The sequence below is a fragment of the Blennius ocellaris genome, assembly GCF_963422515.1.
Source record: "Blennius ocellaris genome assembly, chromosome: 15".
Taxonomy (NCBI): domain Eukaryota; kingdom Metazoa; phylum Chordata; class Actinopteri; order Blenniiformes; family Blenniidae; genus Blennius; species Blennius ocellaris.
The window spans coordinates 5,007,399-5,034,436 of record NC_137664.1 but is presented as its reverse complement, the minus strand read 5'-3'; the positions used below and the strand labels follow the sequence as shown (position 1 = coordinate 5,034,436).

The 27,038-nt window shown below is 42.7% G+C and overlaps 1 protein-coding gene across 1 annotated transcript in view; it reads left to right on the top strand.

Moving 5' to 3' along the window:
* fcho2 (FCH and mu domain containing endocytic adaptor 2) overlaps positions 1–26,568 on the top strand; it is a 46,909-nt gene extending 20,341 nt beyond the window's left edge. The window contains exons 8-30 of the mRNA XM_080510256.1: positions 4,728–4,824; positions 8,099–8,143; positions 8,313–8,382; positions 8,486–8,510; positions 8,787–8,843; positions 9,860–9,919; positions 10,084–10,257; positions 12,444–12,468; positions 13,706–13,745; positions 13,849–13,928; positions 14,838–14,927; positions 15,770–16,273; positions 16,713–16,828; positions 16,910–17,039; positions 17,209–17,292; positions 17,498–17,563; positions 19,382–19,493; positions 21,255–21,410; positions 22,135–22,267; positions 23,506–23,705; positions 23,787–23,851; positions 23,941–24,105; positions 24,180–26,568. Of these exons, the coding sequence (XP_080366382.1) occupies positions 4,728–4,824; positions 8,099–8,143; positions 8,313–8,382; positions 8,486–8,510; positions 8,787–8,843; positions 9,860–9,919; positions 10,084–10,257; positions 12,444–12,468; positions 13,706–13,745; positions 13,849–13,928; positions 14,838–14,927; positions 15,770–16,273; positions 16,713–16,828; positions 16,910–17,039; positions 17,209–17,292; positions 17,498–17,563; positions 19,382–19,493; positions 21,255–21,410; positions 22,135–22,267; positions 23,506–23,705; positions 23,787–23,851; positions 23,941–24,105; positions 24,180–24,202 (2,517 nt within the window). The 3' untranslated portion in view covers positions 24,203–26,568. The remainder of the gene's footprint in view (positions 1–4,727; positions 4,825–8,098; positions 8,144–8,312; positions 8,383–8,485; positions 8,511–8,786; positions 8,844–9,859; positions 9,920–10,083; positions 10,258–12,443; positions 12,469–13,705; positions 13,746–13,848; positions 13,929–14,837; positions 14,928–15,769; positions 16,274–16,712; positions 16,829–16,909; positions 17,040–17,208; positions 17,293–17,497; positions 17,564–19,381; positions 19,494–21,254; positions 21,411–22,134; positions 22,268–23,505; positions 23,706–23,786; positions 23,852–23,940; positions 24,106–24,179) is intronic.
* Positions 26,569–27,038: the final 470 nt, after the last annotated feature.

The window sequence follows — 27,038 nt, the reverse complement described above, 5'->3', positions numbered from 1 at the left end:
GTGTCATATCAATTAGTGTTATCTTTGATCTCGTTAATCACTTAACTGAGAAGCAGGAAATGGTCCATTCATCCTTTTATGCCGAGCAATTAAAAACTGATCAAAACTCCCTCTCAGCATATCGAAATCACCTCCTGCGGTCCGGACACTTGCAAAATACTGCGTCTGATGGTTTAAAGTACAACTTGGTCCTTTTTTTTTTTTTTTCAGGGAGGGAAATGTGTAAATCCTTCCAAGCAACATTTACAAGTGTATTAATCACTATTTATTGTTGAGCAGATCCTTTTTTTTGGTCATTTACTTGGCAATCATACTTACCAGTGCCTCGCACAATAACCAAACACACAGCGGATACAGTCTGCTGCTCTTGTTTATTTTCATCTGCGGCTGCTGTTGTTGCCGCTGCCGCGAAGCTGCTGTCTCTAGAGGGCGACACAGCTCCACTGGAGCGACCGAGTTCAGCCCGCAGCTCATCGGCCAGTTGGACAGAATGTGGAGCGACAGGCTACCGCAACTCATCCAGTCCCACAGTTCCTGTCTCTGAGCAGGCGATGTCTAGTGCTGTTTCCATTCGCTGAGCCAAATCAAAACACAGCCCGAAGGCAGGTGGTCTGCCCCCCCCCCACCACCACCCTACTTCCCCCAATACCAAAAAGTCTTCAAGAACGTGTGATTATTGCGATGTAAACTCTTTTGTATCAGGAAGAGGAGAGCGGGATGAACAGAAGACTCTTAAGAGCAGGTTTTACTCTGCTTACTCACTGAGCCTGCAGGCCGTCATGCTGACATGCAAACACGGACACAATCACACACTTGCATGGAGTTGTTTCAAAAATATAAACTATTGCAAGTGCCGCGTTAGTCACGCACACAAGCTTGTGGCCCTTCTGCTTTATTGTCGTTGTTCTTTGCGTGGGAATAAATAGCATTTAATACGTTTTATATTCAGCTATTTTATGTACATCCCAAATGATAGTTGCTCCATAATTGAAGATTTCATTGCATTATTTTTGCCTCAATTTTGGAGCAATTAAAACAAACAAAATCTTAACTTTACAGTCTCCCTCTACAGAAATGTAATCAATAATATATAGTTATAGTAATATAGTTATGTAGCCTGTACATCACACTGATATACACGCATATACAAATTCACAGGCATCACATTAGATTCAAATATAAAATCTGAAGTCAATCACTAAAGGGTAAATACTGTTTTTTATTAGGAATACATTTTAAAATATTTTTCAGGTTGTTATTATATCCATATATGGTTCAGAGAGTTTGGTGGGAAAGTCTTAGGAGTCTAAAACACTTAGAAAGTTCACTTACTCAGTTATTCAGGATCACCCCTCGTCCTGCAATCCAGTACACTGGCCCATCCTTTCTTGAGGAACTCCACAGTCCTGAACTATTGTTTCATTGTTTGTGAAAAGTCGTTTTGGTCTTACACACAGTTTGGCATCACAGGGTGACCTCAGTATAAAAACATGTCTGATAGATTCTCATTAACATTGAAACAGTGGAGCTCAACAGACGTTTCGTACGTTGCCATAACCACATATTCTTTGTAGAAAGACACTTGATAAACATATACAATACTTTGATTTTAGAGTTTACTGGAGCCTGAAGCCGATTTATGACACTAAAGCAAGAATAGGTGATTTTGGGGTTCATATTTTGATTGTCATATTTAGTTGGTGTTAATTTGATGTTTATGTTTAGTCGCAGTATTAAGGCTACACGAATGTTACACCAGTTAACCACAAATAAAGAGTGAATGCTGATTATGGAATCTGGTTTGAGTTTTCTGTTCTTGTTGGTGATGATATTGTTTATTTGAACAGATAATTTGAGGTTGATCACATGTGACAACAGTTTTTGGTTTTGTTTTTTTTTTATACCTGGTTGCCACAGAGTTGGTGAAGCTGCAGTCGGTATTGTGCTTGGCAAAATCACTTCCGAGCACGAATGTCCAGGTTTAAATCCGAGCTCGGATTTCTCTCTAAATTGTCGGGTGTCTGGCATCGCTCTCTGAATACAACTGCTATAAGATGGACATGTTTATTAAAAACTCCTTTGACTTTTGTTTCCTCTTCTTCTTTGTATAAAATACAGGAAGCAATAATGAAGGTGAAATAACTAACATATGAAGTGAGACCATTACAGTATTTCTCAGCTAATTTTGGGTAAAATTGCATTCAAGTTTCAAGTGTTTTTATTCAAAGATATGTATTAAAATGTGGCCTTTACTCCTATAAAACCGTCAGTACATCCAGGAGAGTGTGTTGGCAGCTGTGTTTCTTGGCTCGTCGTCGTTGACCGGGACTGACAGAGCTCTTTAGTAGACCGCTCCTCAGAGACCGTGTTCCTGCACTGTAATACTGCTGCATCACGGTGCAAACAGAAGCACAGCCAAGGGTGGAGGAGCCAGAATAGCTGCACATCTTTTACTATGAGAGGCTCTTTTTCAGTAGATACAGTAGAGGGGGGACGGTGTTATTTTGAGTTTATCGGACACGGTTCCCACATCGGATGCAATCAACTCGTGATTTTATTTATCCTATAGAATTGAAAACAGCCTTCAAGAAACCTTCGGTTGAATTTGAGTCGCGCTCAAGGCAAGCAGCCTCGTAAAGTAGGTTACCGAGCTAATGTGACTCTAAATCTATAAATCATAATGTAGAGCTGCTGTCAGACCAGAGGGATTAAATGACCACATACAAGTTTAAATACAAAACGATAACTGCGATGAGGATTTGCCCCCCCCCACACAAAACAAGAATTCATCACGTTAGCCGTGCGAGCATCTTCGGACGGACCCGAGCCCGCATCAGATCGTTGGCCATGAAAGATAAGAGGTTTATACTCCCAGGATGAGACGTGTGATTAAAGGAGAAGACCTTATAAAGCTCTGAGAAAGAGAAAGAGAGAGTGTTGTTCGTGAGCTTCGGACTCGCAGCAGTGCAGGTGTGTGTGTGTGTGTGTGTGTGTGTGTCCGTCGGGTGTGCGTGCTGTGTTTGTTTTTGTAAGTGAGCGTTTGTGAGCGAGCGAGGGGGGAAATCCTTGAAGGCAAGAGGCATGTTTTTGAGCATGTGGGCGAAGGTCTCGGGGTTGACGTGGTTTATTTGTGTGTGTGTGTGTGTGTGTGTGAGGGAGATGAGTGGGCCAGGCAGGTTGATGGCATTAGTGGCCTCCTTCATGGCAGCAGCACCTGACAGATTGCGTGTGCTGCACTGAGCATACTTCCTCACCGCAGCACCCTCGCTCCTGCCCCCTCCTTCTCACTCACTCCCCCCCCCCCCCCCCCCCCCCCACCCCCTCTACATCTCAACATCCTCTCCTGCCAGGGCACAGAAGGCTAATGCACTCCACCTCACCACGGGGGCCCCGGGGGCAGACACACATGTGCGTATGCGTGTTTGTCTCGTAGCGGAGCCACTCTTGCGCTTACAGTATCACGCACATCTAAATGGTTTGTTGGGATGGCGCAGTCGGCCTGCCGTTCTTCATCCTCATGCCTATACGTCGCTTTCGCTTCCCCCCCGCTAAACACACAAGCACACACATTGCACATCCAAAACAAACAAGCAAGGCAAACACTACCCTCCTTTCTGATACTGCCCAAAGGGTATCGGCGGTCCGCAAGTGCCAGCAACAATGATGCAACCTGACACAGTAGAATAACAGTGAAGTGCAGTATGTCTCCACACGCCAAATGAACAGAATAGATGTTATAAATACCAACTGCAGGCAACTCGGGTATAAATCCGGAGAGAAGCAACAGCAGCAAGCTGTCTGACTGTGTGCGCATCACAATCACTCATCCGCTCCTCCAGTGACGGCTCATCCCTCTTTCTGTAAACTAAACTATACATTAGAGCCCCTAAGTTTTAAAGTCATCCGTATTTATGTAATCGTTACGAGTTGTACAGTAGTAATAACAGCGCAGAGTATGGAGGAATAACAAATCTCGCAAATGGAAATGCCGCATCCTTCGGTCTGGCTCCTAAAAAAAAAACGCTTTGCAATATTTATCGGTCGATTCACTTCTTGAGGGTGTGTGTGAACTTGCCTGTGCTGCCACAGTGCAGATACTGCAGTTCACCCCCTGTCCTTCAAAACAATTGCTAAGAAATTGTGTTGTTTGCTGGTTTTTTTTTTTTTTTAAGTGTCTACTGAGCCTTCTATGTGATAACAACAGTTTGAAGCACTTAAATAATGTACGCAGATAAATGTCTGCAGAGTGAGCAAAGAGGAAAGTGACAATAGTGGTTGGAAAACTTGTCTGTTTACTATGTATTTTGGCATAAGAACACACATTTTAGGCTTTTTTTGTTTTTTTTTTCAAAGTTAGCATGATCCAAATATTCCTCTTAAATCCCAGAATTCAAAGGTATGTGATGGTATTTCACTGTTTCTCGTAATTTTCAACAATTACAGCACAATATTGTGACACTAATGATCACTTTGACTATTCTGGTTAGGATCTATTACCTGAAATGTTCACATCATTTCATATTTAATAAACTGGATGTGGTAAATACATGTGACGGTAAAAAAAAAAAAAAAAATCTATCACCAAATGGAGGTAAAAATGATCAACCGCATCGCCACATGTGAGTTACTGATACGATTTAGAGAGAAAAATAAAGCTTTCTTATGTGATGGAAGTTTTGAGGATACAGAATACTTGAGTGAATAACGTGTTGTTTTGAATATTGCAGGTGCACAATGAATTTGTGAGGAACATTGAAAACACGTCTGTGGAGAGCCTAATACAGAAACTGGCCGAGAGTAAAGGGACGGGCAAGGAGAGACCAGGTACGGTTCGATTCCGACGACAATTGTGCTTTTATCAGTTCTTATGTGTCGTGTGCGTATGTGCAGTCGGTCAGGGATACGGGGAGGGAAAGGAAGCGTATAGAGAGGGGCAATTAGAAGTAGAAGAGGGCCATCAGAGCCAATCATAGTAATCTGCTGTAAAGGTAGGCAGGCTTGGCATTCCAGTAAGCATGTGACACACGGGGGGGGGGGGGGGGGGCTTTGCGGTGCTCGCAGACTAAGCAGGCATAACCAACTTTTTCAGGAGGTCAGAGCTCAACAATGACTCTTGTGTAAACTTTGCCATGCCACAGCAATCAAGGGAATACTCCTCGGGCACTACCCCCGCCAGCTCCCTCCCGTCTGCTCGCTCACACCCACAAGTCGTTTGTTAATAGTTGCTTTTGTTGTAGCTGTCAGCCGTTTACGTTTACTGGCATTAGTCGGTGCCGTGTGGCACATTAAAATAGCCGGAGCCCCCGGTTTCGCGAACGTTCTTCAACCTCTCCTCCACCCCCTTGTACTTGTACTACATTACGTCAGGTCACGGGCACAAAGGGTTCACCTCTGCTGTGTTTGTGTGTACACAAACGGTGACCCCCGTGTCCAGACGCTGCGTCCAAGGAGTGGTGGCCTTCATTTGTTTGGACAGCAGAATTAATTGAGGCTAAAGAAACGGTCAGAAAATTCCTCTCGTATCAAGCTGTTCATTAGGGATTGCGCAGCAGCCCCGGCCCTGTCAGAAAAATAACCTGTGTGTCCCCTGATGAAATAGCTGAACGGATGGCCGGTCCGGGGCCTTCAGAGAGAGAGAGAGAGAGGTTGAATAAACTTTCTATTGCGGAAACAATCCCAAAGTGACACGCTGCGAGGCAGGGGGGTTCGGAGTGTTCAACGATATCCAGCTGAGCTGTCAACTGGCGGTGGGCCAGACACGCAAACCCCCACCACCCCACCACCCCACTCCCCACTCCCCACTCCCAGTGCCATGTGAAGCATATGCAATTTAAAAAACCACTCTTCGCTCATGCGTGACTGCATGCTTCCCTCACAGAGAGTAGAAAGAAAAGAAACATCTTCCCCTGTATAAACAAAGTCGTCTGTCTGTTTGGGAGATGTTTAAACAGTTCCTAATGTCTGTCCAGATTTAGGTAATATTCACATGTCTGGTGTTTGGACTTTCTCTTGCAGTCGGTGTGCATAAATGTTGTCAGATGCAATCGCGGGACGCTGGCGGCAAAGAGTTCCCGCTCTGCCTTGGTCTTACGTCGATTCCTGTAGCTTTCGCTAAACACCCCAGAGCCGAAAATAAAGAACACGACGTGTAAATTTCCAGTAATTCTTTCTTTCTGTGACCCTTCTTTGCCCTCACAATACCTACAACAGATGAGTCGATGACGGACTTTATGGAAATTTCACCTGTTTAATGTCTCAGTGGGGGGGGGGGGTGGGACAGCCGAGACGACGGCATCTGTGTGCGTCCGTCTCACTTTCCTCCTGCGAGAGAAAGTTTGTGGATTCGCATGCCAATTCTGTTTTGACTGGCATGAAAAGTCCTCTTGTGCGCAGAGAAGCACGACAGTTCGTTCGTGCCGCCGCTGTGCGTTTGCCAGCGGTGGAGGGAGGGGGGTGGGGGGGTGGGGGGGGGGGGCGATATTGCACAGTAGAGTAGATCGGTCATCGGTGTACTTTATCCACTTCACTTGGCGTGATGCATGCCTCTCGTGACTCGCCGCTTCCCTGCGCTTCACTCAGCGTTGCACACGCCAAACAATGCGTCAATTCTGCTCCGCGGCCGGCGTCCTCTGGGGAGAGGCTACGTCGGACGGCCACTACTGTATACGTTTTGAGTTAAAATATCATTAGCTTTGTTGTTTTCAGGTCAAGGCATGTATCTGAAACATTGCCAGAGGGTGCTGCCCCATCTTTTTTTTTTGCAACCTTCCTCCTTCCTTTCTTTTCTGCCCGGCTCTTTTATCTCCGGCTCGTCTCGAAAGATATATTAGCTTTCACATATCATACATCACCCAATTAAGGATAAAGTGTTTCTCGTCTTCAAAATCTTCTATTACAGTCGTACATAGCAAATGTGTTATTGAACGTATGGATCAGTGGGACTGGTTGGATATTTCATATGATAAAGCTGATGAATGGACACATTAAGCACAGTTCCATCTCGTGGATTTGCCTGATTGACGCGTCCACACATCGCATGCCTTGCTTCTTGTTTCGCTGCAGCTTTTAGAGCTGCGTGTATGTTTGTGCATCTTCCTCACTTGGCGGGGAGGGAACAAAAAAAATAAAAAATTCTTCAATAAATGTTTCTGGAGGGCCACTTGAAGCGTGACAGTGTGGAAGTGCGGGGCCTCGAGGTGAACGTGCATAATTGATGAGCATTAAATTAAGTGTGAACTTTGTTGTTTTTCGCCATCCTCTCATCCTATGAATGACGTCTCCTTACAGCCAACATCAGCGTTGGTTTTTATTGTTTTATTTTGTTGTAACGTTAGTTCATGGCAGGATACGCTCCAAGTGGTGTTACAGTTATTAGTCACAATAAATAGGAGAATTTCTATGAAGGTTTTTTTTTGTTATTGTTTTTTTTAATTCTTTTCGTGCATGCCAGAGAGAAAATGACAAAAATGTGCACTTCGTAAGCCCGAGAGCAGATTTGCCCGTGTGTGACTTTCAACACTTCATCGCATGTAATCTTGCACTCCTTTGCCTTCTTGTAATAGGGTTAGTAACGTTGCGTGTTTCCCGTGCGGGCGGGTTTAGTCGCAGCCCACTTCGGGCGTTCATACCTGCTTGTGTTCGCTGTGAATACGGAGACCTGCGCTCGGATTCAGAGCCGGGTTTATGATCGTGTCGACTGCGCGGTTTTTCCCAGTGAGGGAGAAGACACCGCAGCGTGGAAGTCGCGCTCGGTGTGGCCAGGAGGGCCTGTCACATCTCTGTCTGCGAGGGCCACCAGACACACAGTTGACTCTGCTATTGACCCCGTCTGCCCTCTGGGACCAGCCTCGCCCTCTCCGTGTGTGTATGTGTGTGTGTGTGTGTGTGTGTGTGAGCACACACACACGGTGTATGGCATGCCAGACCGCATGTTGTGTTCTTGCCCAAGTGTGTTTCTGCCGTGTGTACATGTTTGCGTGTGTGCAATCATTGCGTGATGCACATTCACAGCATTCACAGCAGTGGGTCATTGACCCTTTCTGTGCCAAATGAACCTAAATGTCTCCTTTTTTTTGTGTGTGGGGGGGGGTCTCATTAGGGCCCATCGAGTTTGAGGAGTGCAATGCAGCTATTGCAACTGAAGGTGAGTGTTTTGTTTTTGGTTTTTTTTGGGTGGGGGCGTAAGTTAAGAATTTTACAGACTTTTTAGTAAGTTAAACATTAGAACTGATCTGAGATATACTAAGGAAGACATTTCTATTATTATTATTATTTTTTTTGCTAAAAAGTGCTTTTTAATTTTTTAACTTCAGGTGCCAAACCCAGAAAGAGGAAACCGTTCGGTATCCCAGGTCGAAGGAAAGACAAGGACACAGACTCCACGTCAGTATTGGCACCTCAGAGCTGAATTTAAAAAAAGATAAAATAATTTTCCCTTTTCCTAAAATATATAACTTTCTCTTATTTATTTTTTTTAATCTTTCAGGGAGTCTACAGAAGTTGAAGCTGCTGTGAGTATAGTTTTTACTCTGGCTGTTCTCTTTGAGCTGATGTATTCATGTCTGCTTTATTTCAGCTTGGCGGTGTGTTATTTAGTTTTCAAACAGCAGGAGGTGGAAAAGACCCTTGTTCACTTTATTCTGCTGTGCAATTTATTGCTCTCTCTTGCTCTCTCTCTCTCTCTCTCTCACTCTCACTCTCTCTCTCTCTCTCTCTCTCTCTCTGTTCATTCTTGTTTGTTTTGCAGATTTGCTCATTCATTCATTTTTCTCTGCTTGTGCTTGTAGAACACTGCCAACGGCGCTCCCCCTGGATACTACGGGGCCATCGACATCCAAAATGCTGTAAGCAAGCTCATATGTTAACCAATCCATGTGCACGTAAACATATTAATTTCAGTTAACAGACATAACACAACAGACAAATTAAAAAGAAACAAAAAAAAACATATAAAAAATTTAAAACGTATTATTTGTTTTAACCCTTTAGCGGGCAGAGGATATATTTTTAAATAATATTTCTATACTTCAAAACTATTACATTTCAGTCTTCTTTGGCTCAGCGGTCACCAAGATCACACATATTTCATCATTTAAATTGGGGTTTATTTTCATTTGCAGATTGTTGTACTCAGGACTACTGTCAGACTAATCAGTGAAAAAAAAAGAAAACTAGTCTGAATATGATTTACTTTTTTGTTTATGCATTTGTGATATACAAAAAACAAAAATAACTATGATATGCTCAAATATTGAAATATACTATTGGAGTTATAAAAAACAACAACAACAACAACCCATATTTGATGAGTTGTATATTTCTATGCAGACAGTGGTTCCTTTTAAATACATTTACAAATGCATACATATTTGAGATTATAGTGCAAATGAAAGCCAATAGTAATAAAGTAGTGTTTCTTTAAATAGATTCCATGCTTTTACTGTGTTGCTCTACCTATAGCCATAAATTAGCCAGTGATCGCTTTTTTTGGTACAAAAAGTTGAAAAAAGTTGATGCATTGATTGATAAAAAAGTACTCAATGTTACAAGAACATCGTTTAGCTATGATGAGTTGAGGACAAAAATCAGTTAAACAAAAGAAAATCTTCAAAAATTGTATTGTTTTCAAGATGTTTATATATAACAAGCCGAGGATTATTTTTTGCTATTTAAATGGATATTTAAACTCTTTATTCAAATATGTATTAGCTTTATTTTGTAGTTAAAGCACATTTTAAAAATGCATAAGGGAACCTCATTTTTTTTCTAACCTGGATTTAAACTGGTTTAAAGTTCATTTGCCTTCAATTTGTTGACTTTGTGCAGATTATGAAACTTTGTCCATTTGTATCTCTTGCAGAATGTTCCTCAAGTCGACGCAGAGGGATTCTGTATTAGGCCAGAAGTAAATGAGAACGATATCCTTTGTGTTTCTTTTCACACCCGCCTGCAGTCTGAACTTAATCGAACCAGACTTCAGGTGATCTTTTCACTTTCTCTCTCTCTCTCTCTCTCTCTCTCTCTCTCTCGCTCTCTCTGTTCTGGCCTTGTCTTGTTCTCTCCTTAACACTCCTCCGCTCACATGCCAAAGAGAATTCCTTCTACTCGTCCAGCGACTCGGAGGACGAAGATGCTCCCAGGAAGTTCCGCGTACAGATCAAGCCCGTTCAGCCCAACAACGGCACGCACCAGAAGCGAGCCAACATCGACGAGCTCAAGGCTTCCATCGAAAACATCATCCTCTCGCCGTCGACCTCGGTACGGCGCCGTCACACACCCAACACATAGGGGGGGGGGGGGGGGGGGGGGGGGGAACTGTTGCTTCCGCGCAGCGGTTCCTCTCTGCTTCTGCAACACTAGAGGGCAACAGGAGAATGTGTAACCCAACTGCTGGCGTGGAGGATAAGGTCGGCCACGAGTAACTGCATGTCTCTGAGCCTCGTCTTTATTTATTTTTGTTGATTTTCCAACCAACTTTAAAAAAAGAAAAAAAAAGGATGTTAAATTAATTTAAACCACACACACACACACAGTCTGAGCCGTGACCCCGGCCTTCATTCAGCTCCTTGTCTCTCTCCATCAGTCGGTCTCTGAGTCACTCTCTCATCCGCGGCTCTATGAAAATAGCCGCCGCCATTAAAATTTAAAGCCACTACTGCTTGTGTGCAAACATGTGCCGTCTGTGCACTGAGCTGTTGTTGTTGCTAATGCCGCGGCGGAGAGGGCACGCTCGGTGTCGCGGAGGGGGTCGAGTTTGATTTCGCCTGCACCGCTCCCCGGCCGCACATTAAAGTGAATGTCACGGCATCTTCTCTCTCTCTCTCTCTCTCTCTTCCTCTTCTCCCCCCTCCTCCCTTTGTTTGCTTTCTCTCTCCGGGTTTTATTGGACACCACTTACTCCAGACAGGCCTCTGTTGTGGTTATTTATGAATAACTTTGTGGGGTTACTTGCAGAGTTTTTACAAATGTTTTCTCTCTTCTACCCGAGGATTTGATAAGTTACAAGTTTATGGAGGATGTGTTTTTTTTTTTCTTCTTCTTCTGTTTGATGCAATAAGACTTAAGAAGAAAGATGCTCTACTTTGACTTCATTTATTACAGTTGGGGTTTTGGCGTGTGTGGCCTTCATCCCGCAGCACAATTACCATTTGATCCAGAAAGAACAGCCCCCCCCCCCAAAAAAAAACGTGCGGTGTGTGTGATTTTTGATTTGATTTGCATTTAAATAGCAGTGCCGTCATTAGATTACATTTGTTTCTCTCCGCCTGTTTAGATTCAGTTTGTGCTTTGCATTATACAGAAAAGTCTGGAATTAAAGTTAGAACATACATCCGAGGTACAGATGATGACCATTGCATCATCTGGTGGGAATTATTGAAAGATGTTCTCCTCTTCTTTCTTTTTTTTTTTTTTTCCTGTTGCTCAGAGCTCATTTTTCTGTCTTTTTCATTTCTCCTCCTGTTTAGTTCCCGCTCTGCGGTGTTCCCTTTATTGAAATAGCAATGGAAGTTTTGTATGTGTGTGTGTGTGTGTGTGTGTGTGAGTGTGTGTGGCCAGCAAGAGCCGTAATTGAACCCATTTGCCGCTTAGCGCCTGTGGGACTAAACCCTGGCCTCACAGCTCTACGCTGGTTAAACGCTTTCGCTGTGTTCCTTTAAACCCATTTTGTTTCTCTTGCTCCCCTCCTCCCCTGACAGCCGGCCCAAACCTTTCTCTTCTCCTCAGCAATAACTTTTTTTTTTATTGAAATGGACACGCTTTAGTTTCTACCTGCTCAGCCACCCCCCCCCCCTCCGGAGAGCATCGCGCGTATCTTGTGTTGCTCAGCAGAACGAGGCAGATTTATGTCCAAGGGATGAAAAAAAAAAAGGGGGGTGGGGGGTTCTATGACGGAAGTTGGTGAAGTGTTGGGGGCACGCTCGCTGTTGTTCCTGACTGATGGTTTGCATGGGCTCAGATACGCGTGCTTTTTGCACTGCTGAATTTTTCACCCTCGGTTTAATGTGCGGTATGTGTGAGTTGAGCTGTGATTTACTGCCTAAAGTGGAAAATTCCCTCTTTTGCCACTGGGAATAATGAATATGGTAGTTTTCAACACTTTTTTTTTAAGTATTTTGAGAAACAGTTAAAAAAAAAAAAACATAAATAGAATTTAAGTGTGAGGATTTTAGCAGATTTTTTTGCTAATAAAGATTTGAGCCTCCGCCAACTGCACAGATGTAAATAGATTATAAATGACCCTTGGATTTGTGCGTTTCACAGACTAAAAAGCATTTGAACCATCTAGTATGGACAGTGAATACCTTCTTTTTTCCACGCCTGTCTTTTTTTCCCCCCCTGCTTTCGGTTAACAAAGTAAACAGAGTTCTGGCGAGCAACCAGTTGAAATGTCGGCGGTGGGTCGTGTACATCTTCGATTAATTAATGTCTGTTTTTGCTTTCAGGGACAGATGCGGAGGAATCAGTCCAGTGAGTATTTTTCTTCTTCTGACCTCTCTGGATCTCGTGCATTGCCGGATGGCTGTGAAGGAGGGAGGGTAGGGGGGGGTGGGAGGAGGGGGGGGTGGAGGCCTTCGACCGTACGACTTCTCCACCGCGTTTTTCTTGGCCCCAGTTGTTTTTAAAGAGGTTGTCTTTTTAAAAAGGAAAATCCAGAAACCGAGCCAACACCAACACATCCCCGAGAAAAAGTAAATAATACCACTTTTTTCTGCAAATGTGAACTGAAGGGATTTTCTCCCCTTCCAAGGGTACAAATAAGATTAATTGCTTAATTAGCTGTTTGTGTTTGGACATGTCAGATATTATCTTTTCCTTTTTCAGCAAACTGGCACAGTTTGGGGAGTTTGTGTATGCTCCCGGAGTGCTTGTGAAAGAGTAGCGCGGCCCGTGAGGCTTTCATGCGCGTTTGCAAAACAAGCCACCGATCATTAATTTTGAGAAAGTTTGGACTCGACGGTTTCTCTTTTAGGAAACTTTGCTTTCGCCTGCATTCTTCAACGTGAAGCTAAACAGTCATTATATTCACTGTCGATCAGACTTCTGGAGGTAATTTCATTGATAGATGTGTATACTCTACACACGCTCAGGGTTCACAGGAGTACCTTCATTAAGGGCTAAGGCTAAGGGCTCCGGTAAGTATGTTTTCACTCCAGTCGCTGCCTTTTCCCTCCCCTCCACTTTTAAAAATGTCTTTCACGCAGCTTCTGCGGCCAGCCGAGTGCAGCTAACCTCACTGACAGCGCTCGTCTCTCACAGCAAACCCTGTTGCGTCAGGAATTTAATCACAAGCGTGGGTTTTAAATTTGGGTTCTCCTGGTTGTATCTTCCTTCCTCTGGGGCTTTTTATAGGGCTGCTTCAGGTTGCTAATGTGTGAGTGACACTTTACGACAGTCTCACCCCTGGTTTAAAGTGTCACCGCCGTGTTGAAAACACAAAGCCCTGTGTATTATTAACTCTTTTGCAGTATTTAGGCGAGATGTGAAGTTTTGAGTTAATAACAAGCACAATATTGTTTTTAAAAAGACAATGTCGAACCTAAATCTTACTGCAAATATGTTTCTGCAACTTTCAGGGTACACGATGCATCTCAATGGTGCAATCGTCATTTTGCAAATGGCTTTGAGTACCAAAAACTGGGTGGTTGTTTTTTTTTTTCTATTTGGTGCCGTAGGTTTGAATTTAGTTTGTTTTCTCCCTCTGCAGGCGACGAACTCGCAAAAAGCAGAGTGCCAACGTCTTATGAGTGAGTATGGGAGTAGAAGACGAACCAAACTATCTTGCTAGGTCCCTGCCAAGGTCTTCCAGAGGTTTTACAGTGTTTGTTGTTTCTGTCGATCTCACTGCAGACTGACTAACAACGACCTCCTGTCTCTGGACCCGTTCAGCCCGGCGCTGGCAGTCGGATCGTCCTCTGTTTCGTCAACAGGTAACCCGAGACGTCCACGTCACGCTTTGGTCACATTCATTGACAGTTTACTACAACTTGAGCTGAAGGTTGAATTCAGATGGATTGGTTTTGCTCCGTACATTCCATATGCTCAAATGCTCCGAAATAAGCACATTCATGACAAGTCCTTGTATGTTACCTTCCTCAATATTCCCTTACTTTGAAAGGTCTTCCAAGCCGAATGGATCGATTAACGTCAAATGTCTATTTATTTTTTTAAATATGTTTTTTGGTGTTGTTTTCATCATCCACTTGTCTCCACGTCACTTTCTACATAAAGATGTTTTACATATCTGAGGCATGCATGTCTTATTTTTTATCCAATGTCGAAATCTTCTTATAAAAAGTGCCTTCAGCATTGATTAAGTGTGTTTCTCATGGCTTTACATGCACGACACCCGCGTTTAAACAGAGTGACATTAGCGCTGACCCATCACCTAGGTTAAGCATAATCCACAGTTAATTGGCACCTAGTTGAGGTCAGCGGGTCGGCGATAAAGCCCGCTGGCACGTATGTTGTCAAACATCGTCTCGTTACTGTCAAAGGTCTCGGCTTAAAAGTCAAAAGAGCATCAAAAAGTGCCCTGATTAGGATACGCGGATGGGAATTAATCCCCCCCCCCTCCGCTTTCAGCCGCTTAAATCCCTCTGTGTACAGTGTGGAGGTATTATCAGCCGCTTATGTACACATGACACATCACACAAGTCTGGAGTATGAGAATGATTAAGATGTGATTTCTTTTTTTTTTTTTTTTTTATCACATTCTGTTTGTATATTTGATTGTCTGGTTTCATTTTTGATTTGCACTTGTTTTAATCAACGTTTCCTAAGTTGTGTTTGAGTTGTGTTTTTGTCCCGAGTTTGATTTGTTGACTTATTTTTGTCAGACCTTGCCTCTATCCTCTTTTCGATCCCCCCGTCTCCATCTTTTCTGATGATTCCCTCTGACTCAGACGTCTTTCTGCCAGAGGCATCAGGTAAAAAGTGTGCCTGCGAGACAGGCCGATGAAATGAGATGGTCATCTACCTTCTTTCTGCATGCTTTTTATGTTTGTGTGTGTGTGTTTTTTTTTAATTATTTTTAGGAGATTATGGTTAGAATTTTTATTATTATTATTATTTTTTTTTTACTTTAAACGCATGTAACTTACACTTTGTACACCTTTATGAATTTTGGGTAAATTGTTTTAATCCAACATGGTATTCCTGTAATAATTTAACAATAAAACTATGGCTGTAGGGAGTTTTTGTGAAGTTTAAAGTCTTCAGGAGGTTGAGTAAATCTACACACTCCTCCAGTCCTTTTAGTGTTATTTTAATAAAGGGATCATTCTATTCATCAGTTGGTGGTGAATTTAGGCCCTTGAAGACACAGTGTTAAGGCAGGAAATCACTTTCCTCTCATATAATTGTACAGATTAACATGCACAAATGCAAACACATTTTTTGTTTTTATTTTAGTCAATCAAGACAAAGAAAATGCTACATGTAGTTATAGTCAATGATATGAAATGCCATTTCATTCATTGCATTAACAATTGGCAGTTTGATGATGAGAAGTTTTGGTTATAGTGGTAAAATGCTTCCTGGTCTGGTATTACTATAACCCAGCGTATGTCTGCTTTTGCCATATTCCTAACTTTTGTTCCACAATTGTTGTACAGTCCAACATTTTCCAGACAGTTTGTTATAATAGATTTTTCAGAATTGGCTGAGATCACTTCTGTGGATTCGCCAAATGTCTGATAAGTTTCCTATTTACTCTCTGCCTTGTGTTTGTCTTGTTTGCCGCCTCTATCAATCACGTTGCCTTCCTCAGCCGAGACGGCACCGCAGCCAGAGCCCTCTCCTCCCCTGACAGAGAACCAGCCCTCCAAAGACGTCTCCTCTTTCTCTTCGTCCACATCCTCTCCCTGGGATTCGCCAGAAAACCCCTTCCAGGCGCTCAAGCCCGTGCCAGCGCGGGCCCAGAGCGCTCCCATCACCCGGCCCACCGAGCCCGTGGACCCGCTCAAAAGCCCCCCGCCGTCCAGCCCCCCGAAGAGCGTGGACGCCTTCTCCTCGGTGTCCTGGTCGCAGAGCCAGTGGATAGCCTTCAGCGATAATTTCGCCCCGCCTCGCCGCCAGGGCTCGGGGCCCTCGACGAAGGACGCCCAGAGGCCGCAGGCGGGCTCCAGCAGGCCGAGTCGCTTCCTGTCTGACGAGTCTGGCGACGCCTACTGCAAAGCGGATGGCGGCAGAGAAGAACTCGGTTTCACCGACGTCTTCTCGGGAATCACTGACGGGGCAATGACGGCAGCCCCGCCGATCAAAATGTTCAATGGTAACACATAAACTGACGGTAGAGACGCGTCTCGTGCCTGTGGTTTGGAGTATTTTCAGATTTGGTTTTAATTTGATCTTTGTTTTCCATTTTTTATTGTAATTGCTTTTGTATTTGAAAAATGCTTTTTTTTTGGTGTGGTTGTATATTGTATTTTCTTTTTTCATGATACAGAAGCTTTTCTAACTTTGCCTGGTTTGCCGCGTGTTTTTTTTGGTTGTTTTTTTTTATTTTGTGTATTTGTTTTATGTTTTGCGTGTTTGCTGCCTTGTTTTTCTGTGTGAATCTTTTGCTTGTATTGTTTTTATATGAGATGTTAAAATGCATGAAGATTTTGCATCGAACTCAATGAGTTCCCACACAAGCATGCATAGTTGAATGTGGTTTATCATGACTGACTGGGAAAAAAAAAATCTTTTTTTTTTTTTTTTTTTTTTAGTTCCAGTCCCAAACCGACCAACTACCCCCTTGGCCCCCGGAGCCCTGGTACCCCCACCTCGACCCTCCTCCAGACCCAAGCTCCCCACCGGTAAACTCACAGGGATCAATGAAATTGTAAGTGATTAAAACATCCTGATTTGTTGAACGTGTACTCTGCCGTTGCCGTTGAATCTTACTGGGATTCCATTCCTCAAGGGACGGCCGTTCAGCCCACCTAAAACCTCCAACGCCAGCCCGCCACCCACTGCCCCACTGGCCAGGGCGGAGAGCTCCTCCTCGCTATCCTCCAATGCCTCGCTGAGCGCTGGGAACACCCCCACTGTTGGTAGGGAACTCTTTCCTCCCCTTTCCAAGTGTTTACATGTCGTCGTTTAATTCTCCTTTTGTTTTTCTGCTCCACGCGGGCCTGTTGCTTCGTTTCCGCACCAAACTGTGCTGTTCTCTCTATTTCTCGCCCTCCTTTTGCCGTCCTTCCTTCGCTCCTCTGCTCGCAGGAACTGAGCACACCTTTACTCCCTCCCTCTCCTCCCCCGAGCCAGAGCTGCTCTCCCTCTCCCATTTCTTTCTACTAAGCCAAAGTGAGTCTACCTTTCCTAAAAAAGAAAAAAAAAAAAAACACCCTCATTCACAGTGGCCAGTGTGTGTTCATCTCGATGTTTGTCCCTGTGTTGTCAGCTTCAAGCTCATAGTCATGTAGGAAGTGGCTTGTGTCATGTCTCCTCACATTTTGGGTTTCTGTATCTCCTTTATTTCCTCTCTTTATGTCAATCATATGGCATAAAGAGGACGATGTGTTTATAGCGAAGCTGCCCACCTTTGAGAAGCGGTGTGAGACGCCTGCAGGTACGGGTGAGGTTTTTCCACAGACGCGTCTCCTGCGTACTTAGCGCCAACTAACACCCAGTCCGTTGAGTGGGCTGGACTGATAAACAACAGGATTCCGTGCTTTGCAGTGGTTGCAATTTTCTGTGCTCTTAAGTTTAATCTTTTTCAGCTTGTTTGCCACATAAACTCCGCACAAATGCTAAGGAAACGTGTGTTTTGCGGATTGTTTCTTTGCGGTAACAATACTTCTTGGCAATAACTCTCACACTATTGGAAGGTCGAATTAATGTCATTTAAAATGGTTCCATATTTGTAATGGAACACAGCTTTTCTCCGCCGTTGCTTTTAAGTTGTGTTTTGAGCTTTTGAGGCCCCCCATGTGCTGACAAGCCGGTGTGCGACTGGCATGAGGATGATATGCTGCAACCAGTCTCAAACTGATATCTTAATAAGCCTGGGAGAAAGTCGGTGCTCGATGTCACGGAGGCCTGCCAGCAGTCCCGACCTCAACCCCTCATTTGAACACTTGTGGGATCAACTTGGATGTGCAGCCTGTGCCAGAGTGACCAACACAACAAAGTTGGCTGACTCATGACAAATGCCGGTTAAGGAATGGAATCCATCGCACATCAGTGTGTGAGCAGGCCGTGACCACCATGAAGAGGCTGTTGATAGTTCTCCCACATTAAAAAGTCCCCTATCGTACAGTTTTTCCAACTATTTCACATAATTGTCCTACAACATTGTGTTCGTAGTGTTTTTCCCCCTAAATCCAGCCTTGGTCTAAAAGTTCCTCTACTGAGAACAGGCTGTTTCTGTGTCTGTACCTTTAAATGTTAATGAGCTGTGTCTGTCCACGCCTACTCCATGTGTGTTTTCCAGTAGTAATTGCGAGGAGAAAAAAATGGAGCCCGCTCATGATTGTAGAGGGCAGAGCTCATCTACCTGTGGAGGGGGGGGGGGGGTGTCAAAGGGAGTTGGTGATTTCCTCAGATGACATCATGAAGGGAAAATCTCTCATTCGCCTGTATGAGCAAACATTCGGTTAAAGCAAGCAAGTGAGGGAGACGACATACTTTCCTCACTTCTGGAGCCTCGTTTTTGCATTATATGGGACCTTGGCTCCTGTTTTATGAATAAATTCCTTAGTTATGTTTTGTCTCTTCAGACTTCTGTTAACCAAACTGCACAAAACAAGAATCAACGGCAAAGAAAAGCTGCAGAGGAGTTTGGGTGCCGTCCACATATACTCAGATCTGATGCTCATCCCACACATGTGTGTTCCTTAAAAACCTGGCAACATTTAACCCCCCCCCCTCAAAAAAAAAGTCAGTCTTTGCAATTGTGTTGGATTTATTGGCAAGAAGCTTTATTACAACAAAGAAAAGTCGACAAAATGGAACTTTCCTTACTACTTTGTGTTTATTCTATATCCGCATCAATTTCTAACACTACAAAAGTTTGTGTGCTGAAGAAATGAAGCAATGAATTGCATAATTTGTACAGCTTTCTTTTTTTCTTTTTCACCTTTTAGTGATCTAAAATCCTGCTTGGGTTTGTTCTGAATGTCTAACAGTAAATTTAACCGAAGCAAGCTGCTGCGTCTAAAATAAAAATTTTTTAAAAAAAAGTGTTTTATTAGCTAATTAAAACGAGTAACGGAATATCCTGATTTGTAATGTAAGAATGAAAAACTAACCTCATGAAATGCAGTGTTTGTATTATGCATCTTTGCACGATGAGTGTTTCCCACTTTGCCGCTGTGATCGTTGGACCGCTCCCGAGGTCGGACCTGCAGCTGAGTCAACAGACCTCTTGACTCCGCCCCTTTCTCCTTCCCAGGGACGTCTCGCGGTCCCAGCCCTGTGACCCTGGCATCCCAAGATGCTTTGCCCATTGCGGTGGCCTTCACAGAATCGGTTAATGCTTACTTCAAAGGCGCTGATCCCACTAAGTGAGTCTCACATGACCTTCCGCCGCTCAAAGACCCGACAGACACATGTGCTTTATTGTGCGCTTTTAAGTTCAGGTTCAGCAACAATCACACAATACAGTAAAGGTTTTTTTTTGTTTTTTTTCTCACAGCCAGCGCGCTTGCAAGACCTTTTGGAAGTGTGTTATCTCCCCGCTCGCCCCTGCGTGCGCGGAATGCTTTGCGTTAAGTGTGACACCATTCTTTCATAGTGGATAACCTACATGGGGCAGATTATAGTCTGGGGCAGTGAAAACATACAGCGTTTTATTGGTTAACTGCTGTTAAATTGCCGCCGTGCTGAAGGCTTATTTTTGCAGGGATTAGCAAATGGAACATTTCATGAGCAATGCAGCAGAGACGGTGCGAGATTTAGACCCACCGTGAGCCATTACCACCGCAGCCCAGACCAGGGAACATCTGAAGGAGGACGCCCGCCACCCCCAGCTGAATCCACAGCAGCTTTCGCTTCTTTTTTTTTTTTGGGAAGAGGGGTGGCATACATTTATATTGCAAAACTCAAGTAAAGGTGGAATGAGCACATATGGAAAATGTAAGACTAAACCAGAAGACTATAATATAAATGGAGGAAAGAACTGTGTGTGAGGTATATCTCCATCTGATGGAGGGAGAGAGAAAGAGAGATTTCAACTTTTATAAATATGCATTATATGCCAAATTTCGCTTCTTCTTCTTTTTAAAAAAAATCCTTTCTTATATAACTGCTCATGTAATCAGCCTATCTTTATTATATTGAGTAAAAGGAGCAGAATTCTGGTTTTAAACAGAAAAACTGAACGTTTACAGCATAAAGATGAAACATGAACTTGTGTTGGAACAAGGTGTTTGCAGGGTGTTTCTCTGTAACGCCTGTAGGAGGTTTATAGCAGTGGAGCAAAATACTGTTGCCGGTGTTTATATTCAGGACAGCTGCAGTAACTATTAACTCATAAAGAGCACAGGTTGAAGTATATCTCGTGTACTAGCAGTGTGCACATTATATGTCCGCTCTACCTTTCCTGTCTCTACATCTTATTTGTTTTAAATCCCCAACTTTAAAATGTTTATCTTCAACTCTTATCTACCTCAAGCCATTTGTTGTTCTTTTTTAATTCACTATCAATTATAAAGTTTGTTTATTTGGCTTAAGCTGGATGCAGACATGGTTCATACACCGCGATGTACGGCGAGGGGCGACTCCTATTCTGCACTTGAGTAGAAGTACAGACAATAGGAATACTTTAGTGAAAGGAAAAGAAAAAGAAGGCCTGCAAAGAAAATGTAGAAAAAAGTACAAGAGAAAATGTTTTTTTGTTTTTTTTAAGGCATGTTTACCTTATTTCCATGTTGTTGGGACGGATGTACACATACAGGGGATGCACATGTACACACACTTATTATTGTAATACTGTCTTTGTCAGTGTGGAGGCGTCATAGAGCAATGAAACTGACTTAGAACTGTTTTGTGTAAGATACTGGGAGTGAAAAGAAAAGCAATATAAATTGTTTCATTTGAAGCTTTTGCTTTTAGAAAGACTTGAAACGGGAAGTCGTTGCTTTTGACAAATATTCACATCACTTGATCACTTTCACTCTATTAAAGTCATCTACAGCATATAGCGAGTGAAATCGAAAAAAATGACGGGTGACTTCACTACTTGGAGGCTCGTGGAAAAAGGTGCTAATCAAGTCTCAATATATTCCGTTTAAAATACTAAATGTTTGGCGGCTGCGTCCTTGCAGGTGCATTGTGAAGATCACGGGCGACATGACGCTGTCGTTCCCCATGGGCATCATCAAGGTGTTCACCACAAATCCTTCCCCGGCCGTCCTCACCTTCAAGCTGAAGAACACCAGCAGGTTGGAGCAGATCCTCCCGAACCAGCAGCTCCTGTACAGGTGAGATCTTCGGGAAACGAAGAAAAAAAAAAAAAAAACACAAAGAGCCGCTCTGCAGTCCAAGTTGGAAGACATTCCGGCAGCGTTAATGAGTTCAGAAAGTCGCGGTTAAATGAAGATTTTGACCGCACGTCGCAAAGTGAGAATCGCGGAAATGTAGTTTGCGTCAGCGAGAGGAAATTCAATTAGTAATCTGACATAAACCTTTCATTAGGCTGTCAGGGAAGTATTTTCCACCAGACTTTTTTTTTTTTTTTACAGCCAGCTTCTCAAACAGCCCATGCCTCATCGAAAAGACGACGTGAAATAGCACGGGACAAAAGAAAAACTCTGGCTTCATTCAACACTTTGCTCATTTAACAGCAAAGTGTCTGTCTCGCTCCTCTTTAGTCTCAATCAAATGGAAATTCTGCCTCACATGAAGCACAGGTTTTATACAACTGAGGATGGTCGCCAAACACTTTCCGAAAACGGGTCTAAAAGTTTTTTTTTCTGTTTTTGGGGTTTTAAGGCTTCTTGCTGGACAAACTGAATCCAAAGAAATTCATGATTTAGTAGCTGGATGGATACATCAGGGTTCTTTCTTTTTTTTTTTTCCTTTTTCATGGCAGTTTCACACACAAATCCAAGAAGAGTGAAGAATAACTGAGCCTCACATTATTCTGCTTGTGTGTGTTCAAGTAAACATCATGGTCCCCCCCCCCTCCATTTCTTGTTTACCCAGTGATCCCTCCCAAAGTGACTCAGATTCCAAGACCTTCTGGTTCAACATGCAAGCACTGACGTCCTACCTCAGAAAAGCCTCGGATCAGAATCCGTCGGCCTCCTACTACAACGTGGACATCCTAAAATACCAGGTCAGTCGGCTCGCGCTGAGCCCAGAATCCCCGGCCAGATAAAATAAGTATATTTGAAGAAGGCTCTCCAAAAGACATATTTTTTCAAAGTGCTCAGACGAGGTCTGAGAGAAAAAAGGCCAAAGTGAGTGTGAACATGAGGTTAGAGGAGTTAAAAAAGAGATTCTATTGACAGCGGAGAGTCGGTTATGATACTTTTGATGCCCGAGAGCTAAAATTAAACCGAATTGTCTCATTTTTGTTGGACAAAATGTTTGTATGTTTTGTAATCCAGACATTTGGACACATGAACTGAGATTACAACCTGAGATGTTGATAGATTTGCAAAAATGGGGAGGAAAAATTAAAATGACTGTGGAAAGCAAAAACAAACCACCACCAGGTTGCACCCTGATGTTGTGATTGCTCATATAAAAACAAATCACATATAGCTTAAAGGTATTTCAGGTTGTCTTTCACCTTATTGTTGGGTTAGAGTTAGTTCATCATAGATTTTGTACAAAGTGTGTTAAATGTAAGCATTTCGAGGATGTACCTGTATTTTAAAGGCACTGAAACGGAAGGAATTGTTCTTGGGGCTGTTAGTTTTTAATCACTTATTATACTCGTATAGTGAGTTTGATCTTTCTGAATGTAGTTTTCGATACTGTGATTGAAGAGTCTTTGTCCTCCACTGAGTTTCCCAGTTAATTGAATAAAAATTAACCTACATTGAAATCACCTTTTCTAAATACATATTTTTAGACTGTCTTTGGGTTATTGAACATATTAAAACACTGAAAAAACTGGAAAAAACTCTAATATAGATGAGCTTGACAGTCATTTTAACCGAAATACGTTTTTTTTTAAATTAATAACTGGAAACATATTATTGTCTGCTTATGTTTATTAACACTAAAGATTCTTTGATGGACCATTTTGGCTAATTTCAATGTAAATGGTAAATTGAAGTTGATCATATGATAGATTTTAACACGCACACACTGTGCAATGAGCTCTCAAACAGGAAGTGACCGGCGGATCGAGCCACCGGGTTTGGGATTAGAAGATGACCCATTTTTACAATTGTTTTAACAGGAAACTGAGCTAAATTGGATTTTCTTTTTTAAAGTTTTCAGTTGACCCACACTCGAAGCTGTATTCTCATACAGTCTCGCTGCAGGAAAATCAACAACCTCAAGGACAGAGTTGCTGAAATCCGTCTCTCCCCCCCCCCCACTCTGTACTGATGCGTTCAGGTGCTGTCAGACGGGATCCATTCCACGCCGCTCAACCTGGCCTTCTACTGCAAGTGCACGCCGAGCACGACGGACCTGCGGGTGGACTACCGCTACAACCCCGAGTCCATGGACTCCCCCGGCCCGCTCACCAACGTCCAGATCCTGGTGCCCGTGGACGGAGGAGTGACCAACATGCAGTCTCTGCCCAACTCAATATGGTGGGATTGTGGGTCTTTTCTTTTTTTCTAATTTTAAATGTTAAAAAAAGACAAAAAATTTTTTGGATTCTCTTTGATTAGGAACTCCGAGCAGAATAAGTGTCTGTGGAAGCTGAGCGACATCTCGGAAAAATCCGACAACGATGGTATGGGATCTTTTTAAGACTTCCCTCCAGTTAAGAGATCTGGATCCCGTCCCGGGGAGAGACTAGTCGTTTTGTTTTTCCGACTGCAGGTGCCGGGTCCCTGAGGGCCAAGTTCGAACTGTCCGGCGGTCCGTCGAACCCGTCCACGCTGGCGGTGCAGTTCATGAGCGAGGGCAGCACCCTGTCGGGAGTGGACATGGAGCTGCAGGGCGCCGGATATCGACTGTCTCTCAACAAGAAGAGATTCGCCACAGGTACGCCGCCGCGGCCGCACGCCGCCGTAACTCCGCGCGCCAAGAAGCTCAAATCAGTCCCTCTGCTTTCGCAGGACGTTACATGGCCGACTGCTGAGGCGACGCTGGTTCTCAGAAATGAAAATGACAAAAAAACAAACAAATCTCGCTGGACACGACCTGCGGAGACGGCAAAACCCCGAGCCGCCGGCTCCAACCCGGGAGCGCGGATGAGGAATCTCACTACAATAAAACAGCACTGAGTATTGAACACTGTTAAATAAAAAGAAAACTACGATGAGCTTTTCAGGAAAACGTGTAGATATGAAGTCTAATAATGCTTTCTGCTCGATTCATTTTTGTATAGTCAGAAACTAGCTTAAAAAAAAAAAAAAATCTATATTGTATTTGAAATCATAAAAGAAAAAAGTGCACTAACAATCTTTCAGATGCTCTTTTTCCTGTTTTATTCATTCTCCAAGAGCCTAAAAGGAATATGAGATTAAAAAAAAACAAAAAAAAAACATTTTGGCACAGATGAGAAGAACTGTTCTGACCTCTCGTCTCTTTCCTCACTGTAAATAATAACACTTAATAATCTGCTCGACTCGCCTCCCGAAATCCGCTTTTATTTTTTAACGGCTCTCCCTCGTTTCCTCCTCATGACTTCTTCTGATCGTGTGCAATGAAGCGACGACGGTAGAATCCGTCTGAAGCGGCAACTCGCGCACTCGTTGGCACAAGCTTGATCTTTTAAAAACAACATTGAAGTGCTTTCAAAAGAAATGCAAAAAAAAAAAAAAATCTGACCTCAGTGCCTCTTTTCAGACTTCCCCCCCCCCCCCTCCAGATTAAAGCGATATTTCTCTGTCGTTTAAAAAAAAGAAATTGCATGGAGTTTTTTGGAACAATCACCCCATATGGGGGTCTGTGATCGATGTCTTTTTTTTTTATAATTTAAAAAAACAAAAAAGTCCTTGTAAAGTTGTCAGTTTTTTCAGTCACAGCATGCTTTCTTCTTCCATTTTCATCTCTGTCATTTCCAGTCTTCATCAAAACTTGCTCAGAAATTATGACTGTAAAAAACAAAACAAGAAAACCCTGTTAGTCATGTTCGCTGTGCTTTAGATATAAAAAAAAAAAAAAGATGAAGGGAGATAAACTGAAATTTAACTTGCTGCCTTAAAAAAAAAAGAAATAAACAAAAGAATGAGGCTTTTTTTTTCTTTCTTTTAATCACTATTAACAGAGAAATGTGCCTGAATCTGACTTTTCTCTACTTTTGTATGAATAACGAAGCACAGTTGATGAGAATAGCAGCAGCAAAGTGCCAGTTGTGTTTATGTGGATGCTGAAGGGAAAACATCTCTTTTTGGTTTTTTTTAATCGCGACCGTCTTCCATAGAACAACAAGTCTTTTATCGCATTCTCCGCATTCGTCCTTTTTGCCGCCGCCGTGTCACACGGTGTCGAACAGTAGCACCACGAGGCCAAAACCAATGATCGAAAAAAAATGCCTTAATCGCACAACCGCTCAGCACCGAGTAATCCAGTGCTGTTGACTGTGGTTCCACGCTTGTGACGCGGCGCCGCCATTGTCCCCTTGGCAAAACATCACTGCCATCCGGCCCGGTGCATGCTGGGAGAAATCTCTCCTCCACCTTCTCCGTGAAGAGGGTTTTTTTTAAAACGTTGCTCCAAAGCTGTGATTGAAAAATTGCTGAAGCGTTTTTTAAGGCGGGACTTCCACCCACTGTGGCCTCAAATGTGGCCTATTTTTTTAGTTTTTAACAGGTTTACAAGTGATTTAATCTCACGTTGACGCTTAATGTGTCTTTTATGGAAACTGTCTTTTTTTTCGTCATGTCAAACATCATATCTGCCCAAGGTGATTAAATGTAATTGTCCTTTTTTTTTTTTTAAACAAAAAAACATTTTACATGACTCTTAACTACCTGGTTCAAGCCTTTAATGTTGATTTAGAACTGTAATATTTGAAAGCAGAACACAAATATCCATGTTGGGTTTTGTTTGTAGATGTTAAACAGATTTTGTACCAGACTCTGGGGAAAAAAAGAACAAAAAAAGCCAAATATTTGATGGCACTTGAACGGAGTTTACATGAAATCCTAAAATTGTAGCACACATTTGCAGTGAGAATTCAGAATTTAATGCGTTTTGATCAAAACAAAGCAAAGCACACATAGTCTGAAAGTAGTTTTCAGTATAAGCAAGCTGGTTCTTGCTGTCACCTTTAAAAAAGCAAACCAATAACTCGTGAATTTAAAAGGCTCCTTTCCCCCTTTTTCTTTCTTTATTTGTGATAAACAGAGTTTAAAAAGAGCAACGTTGTGTAAATGATTCTCATACATTTTTACCAATATTCCAGCCACTTTTTGTCTCTATTTTATGATTTCTCATTGTGCCTGTATTAAATGTGTAATATATGAATATATACAAATATATGAAAAATGACTACTTTAACTGTTTCTGGTGTGATTTATTTGAGTTTTGGAAGTGAGGTGATGAAGGATGAACACACGAGTCGCTTCCTCATACCTACGTGTTTAAAAAATAGCATTTATTTCAGTGAATAGTTCACCAACAGCTAAACTCGCTCAAACACTATTGTAATACCACTTTATGCCACATGGTGGTGTCACGAGTCATCAATAATGGAAACAGCTTGTTCAGAAACGGCCAGTTTTCATATTTAAAAAAGTCCGATTTCTCCAGTGATCATGCAGTTTTAGTAGTTTACAAGTTTCTGTCCTTGTGGTTTTTTTTTTTAATAATGCCAAATGGTTTTCTAGACTTTATTAGGTAAATTGCATAATTTTACTCTGCGTTAATGTTTAAGAAGTATCTGAGAAAATGACAAAACATGAGGAGAAAAAAAAAGTAAACTGATATGCAGCGAAATTTCATGTTAAATGGAAGAAAAAAAAATAAAC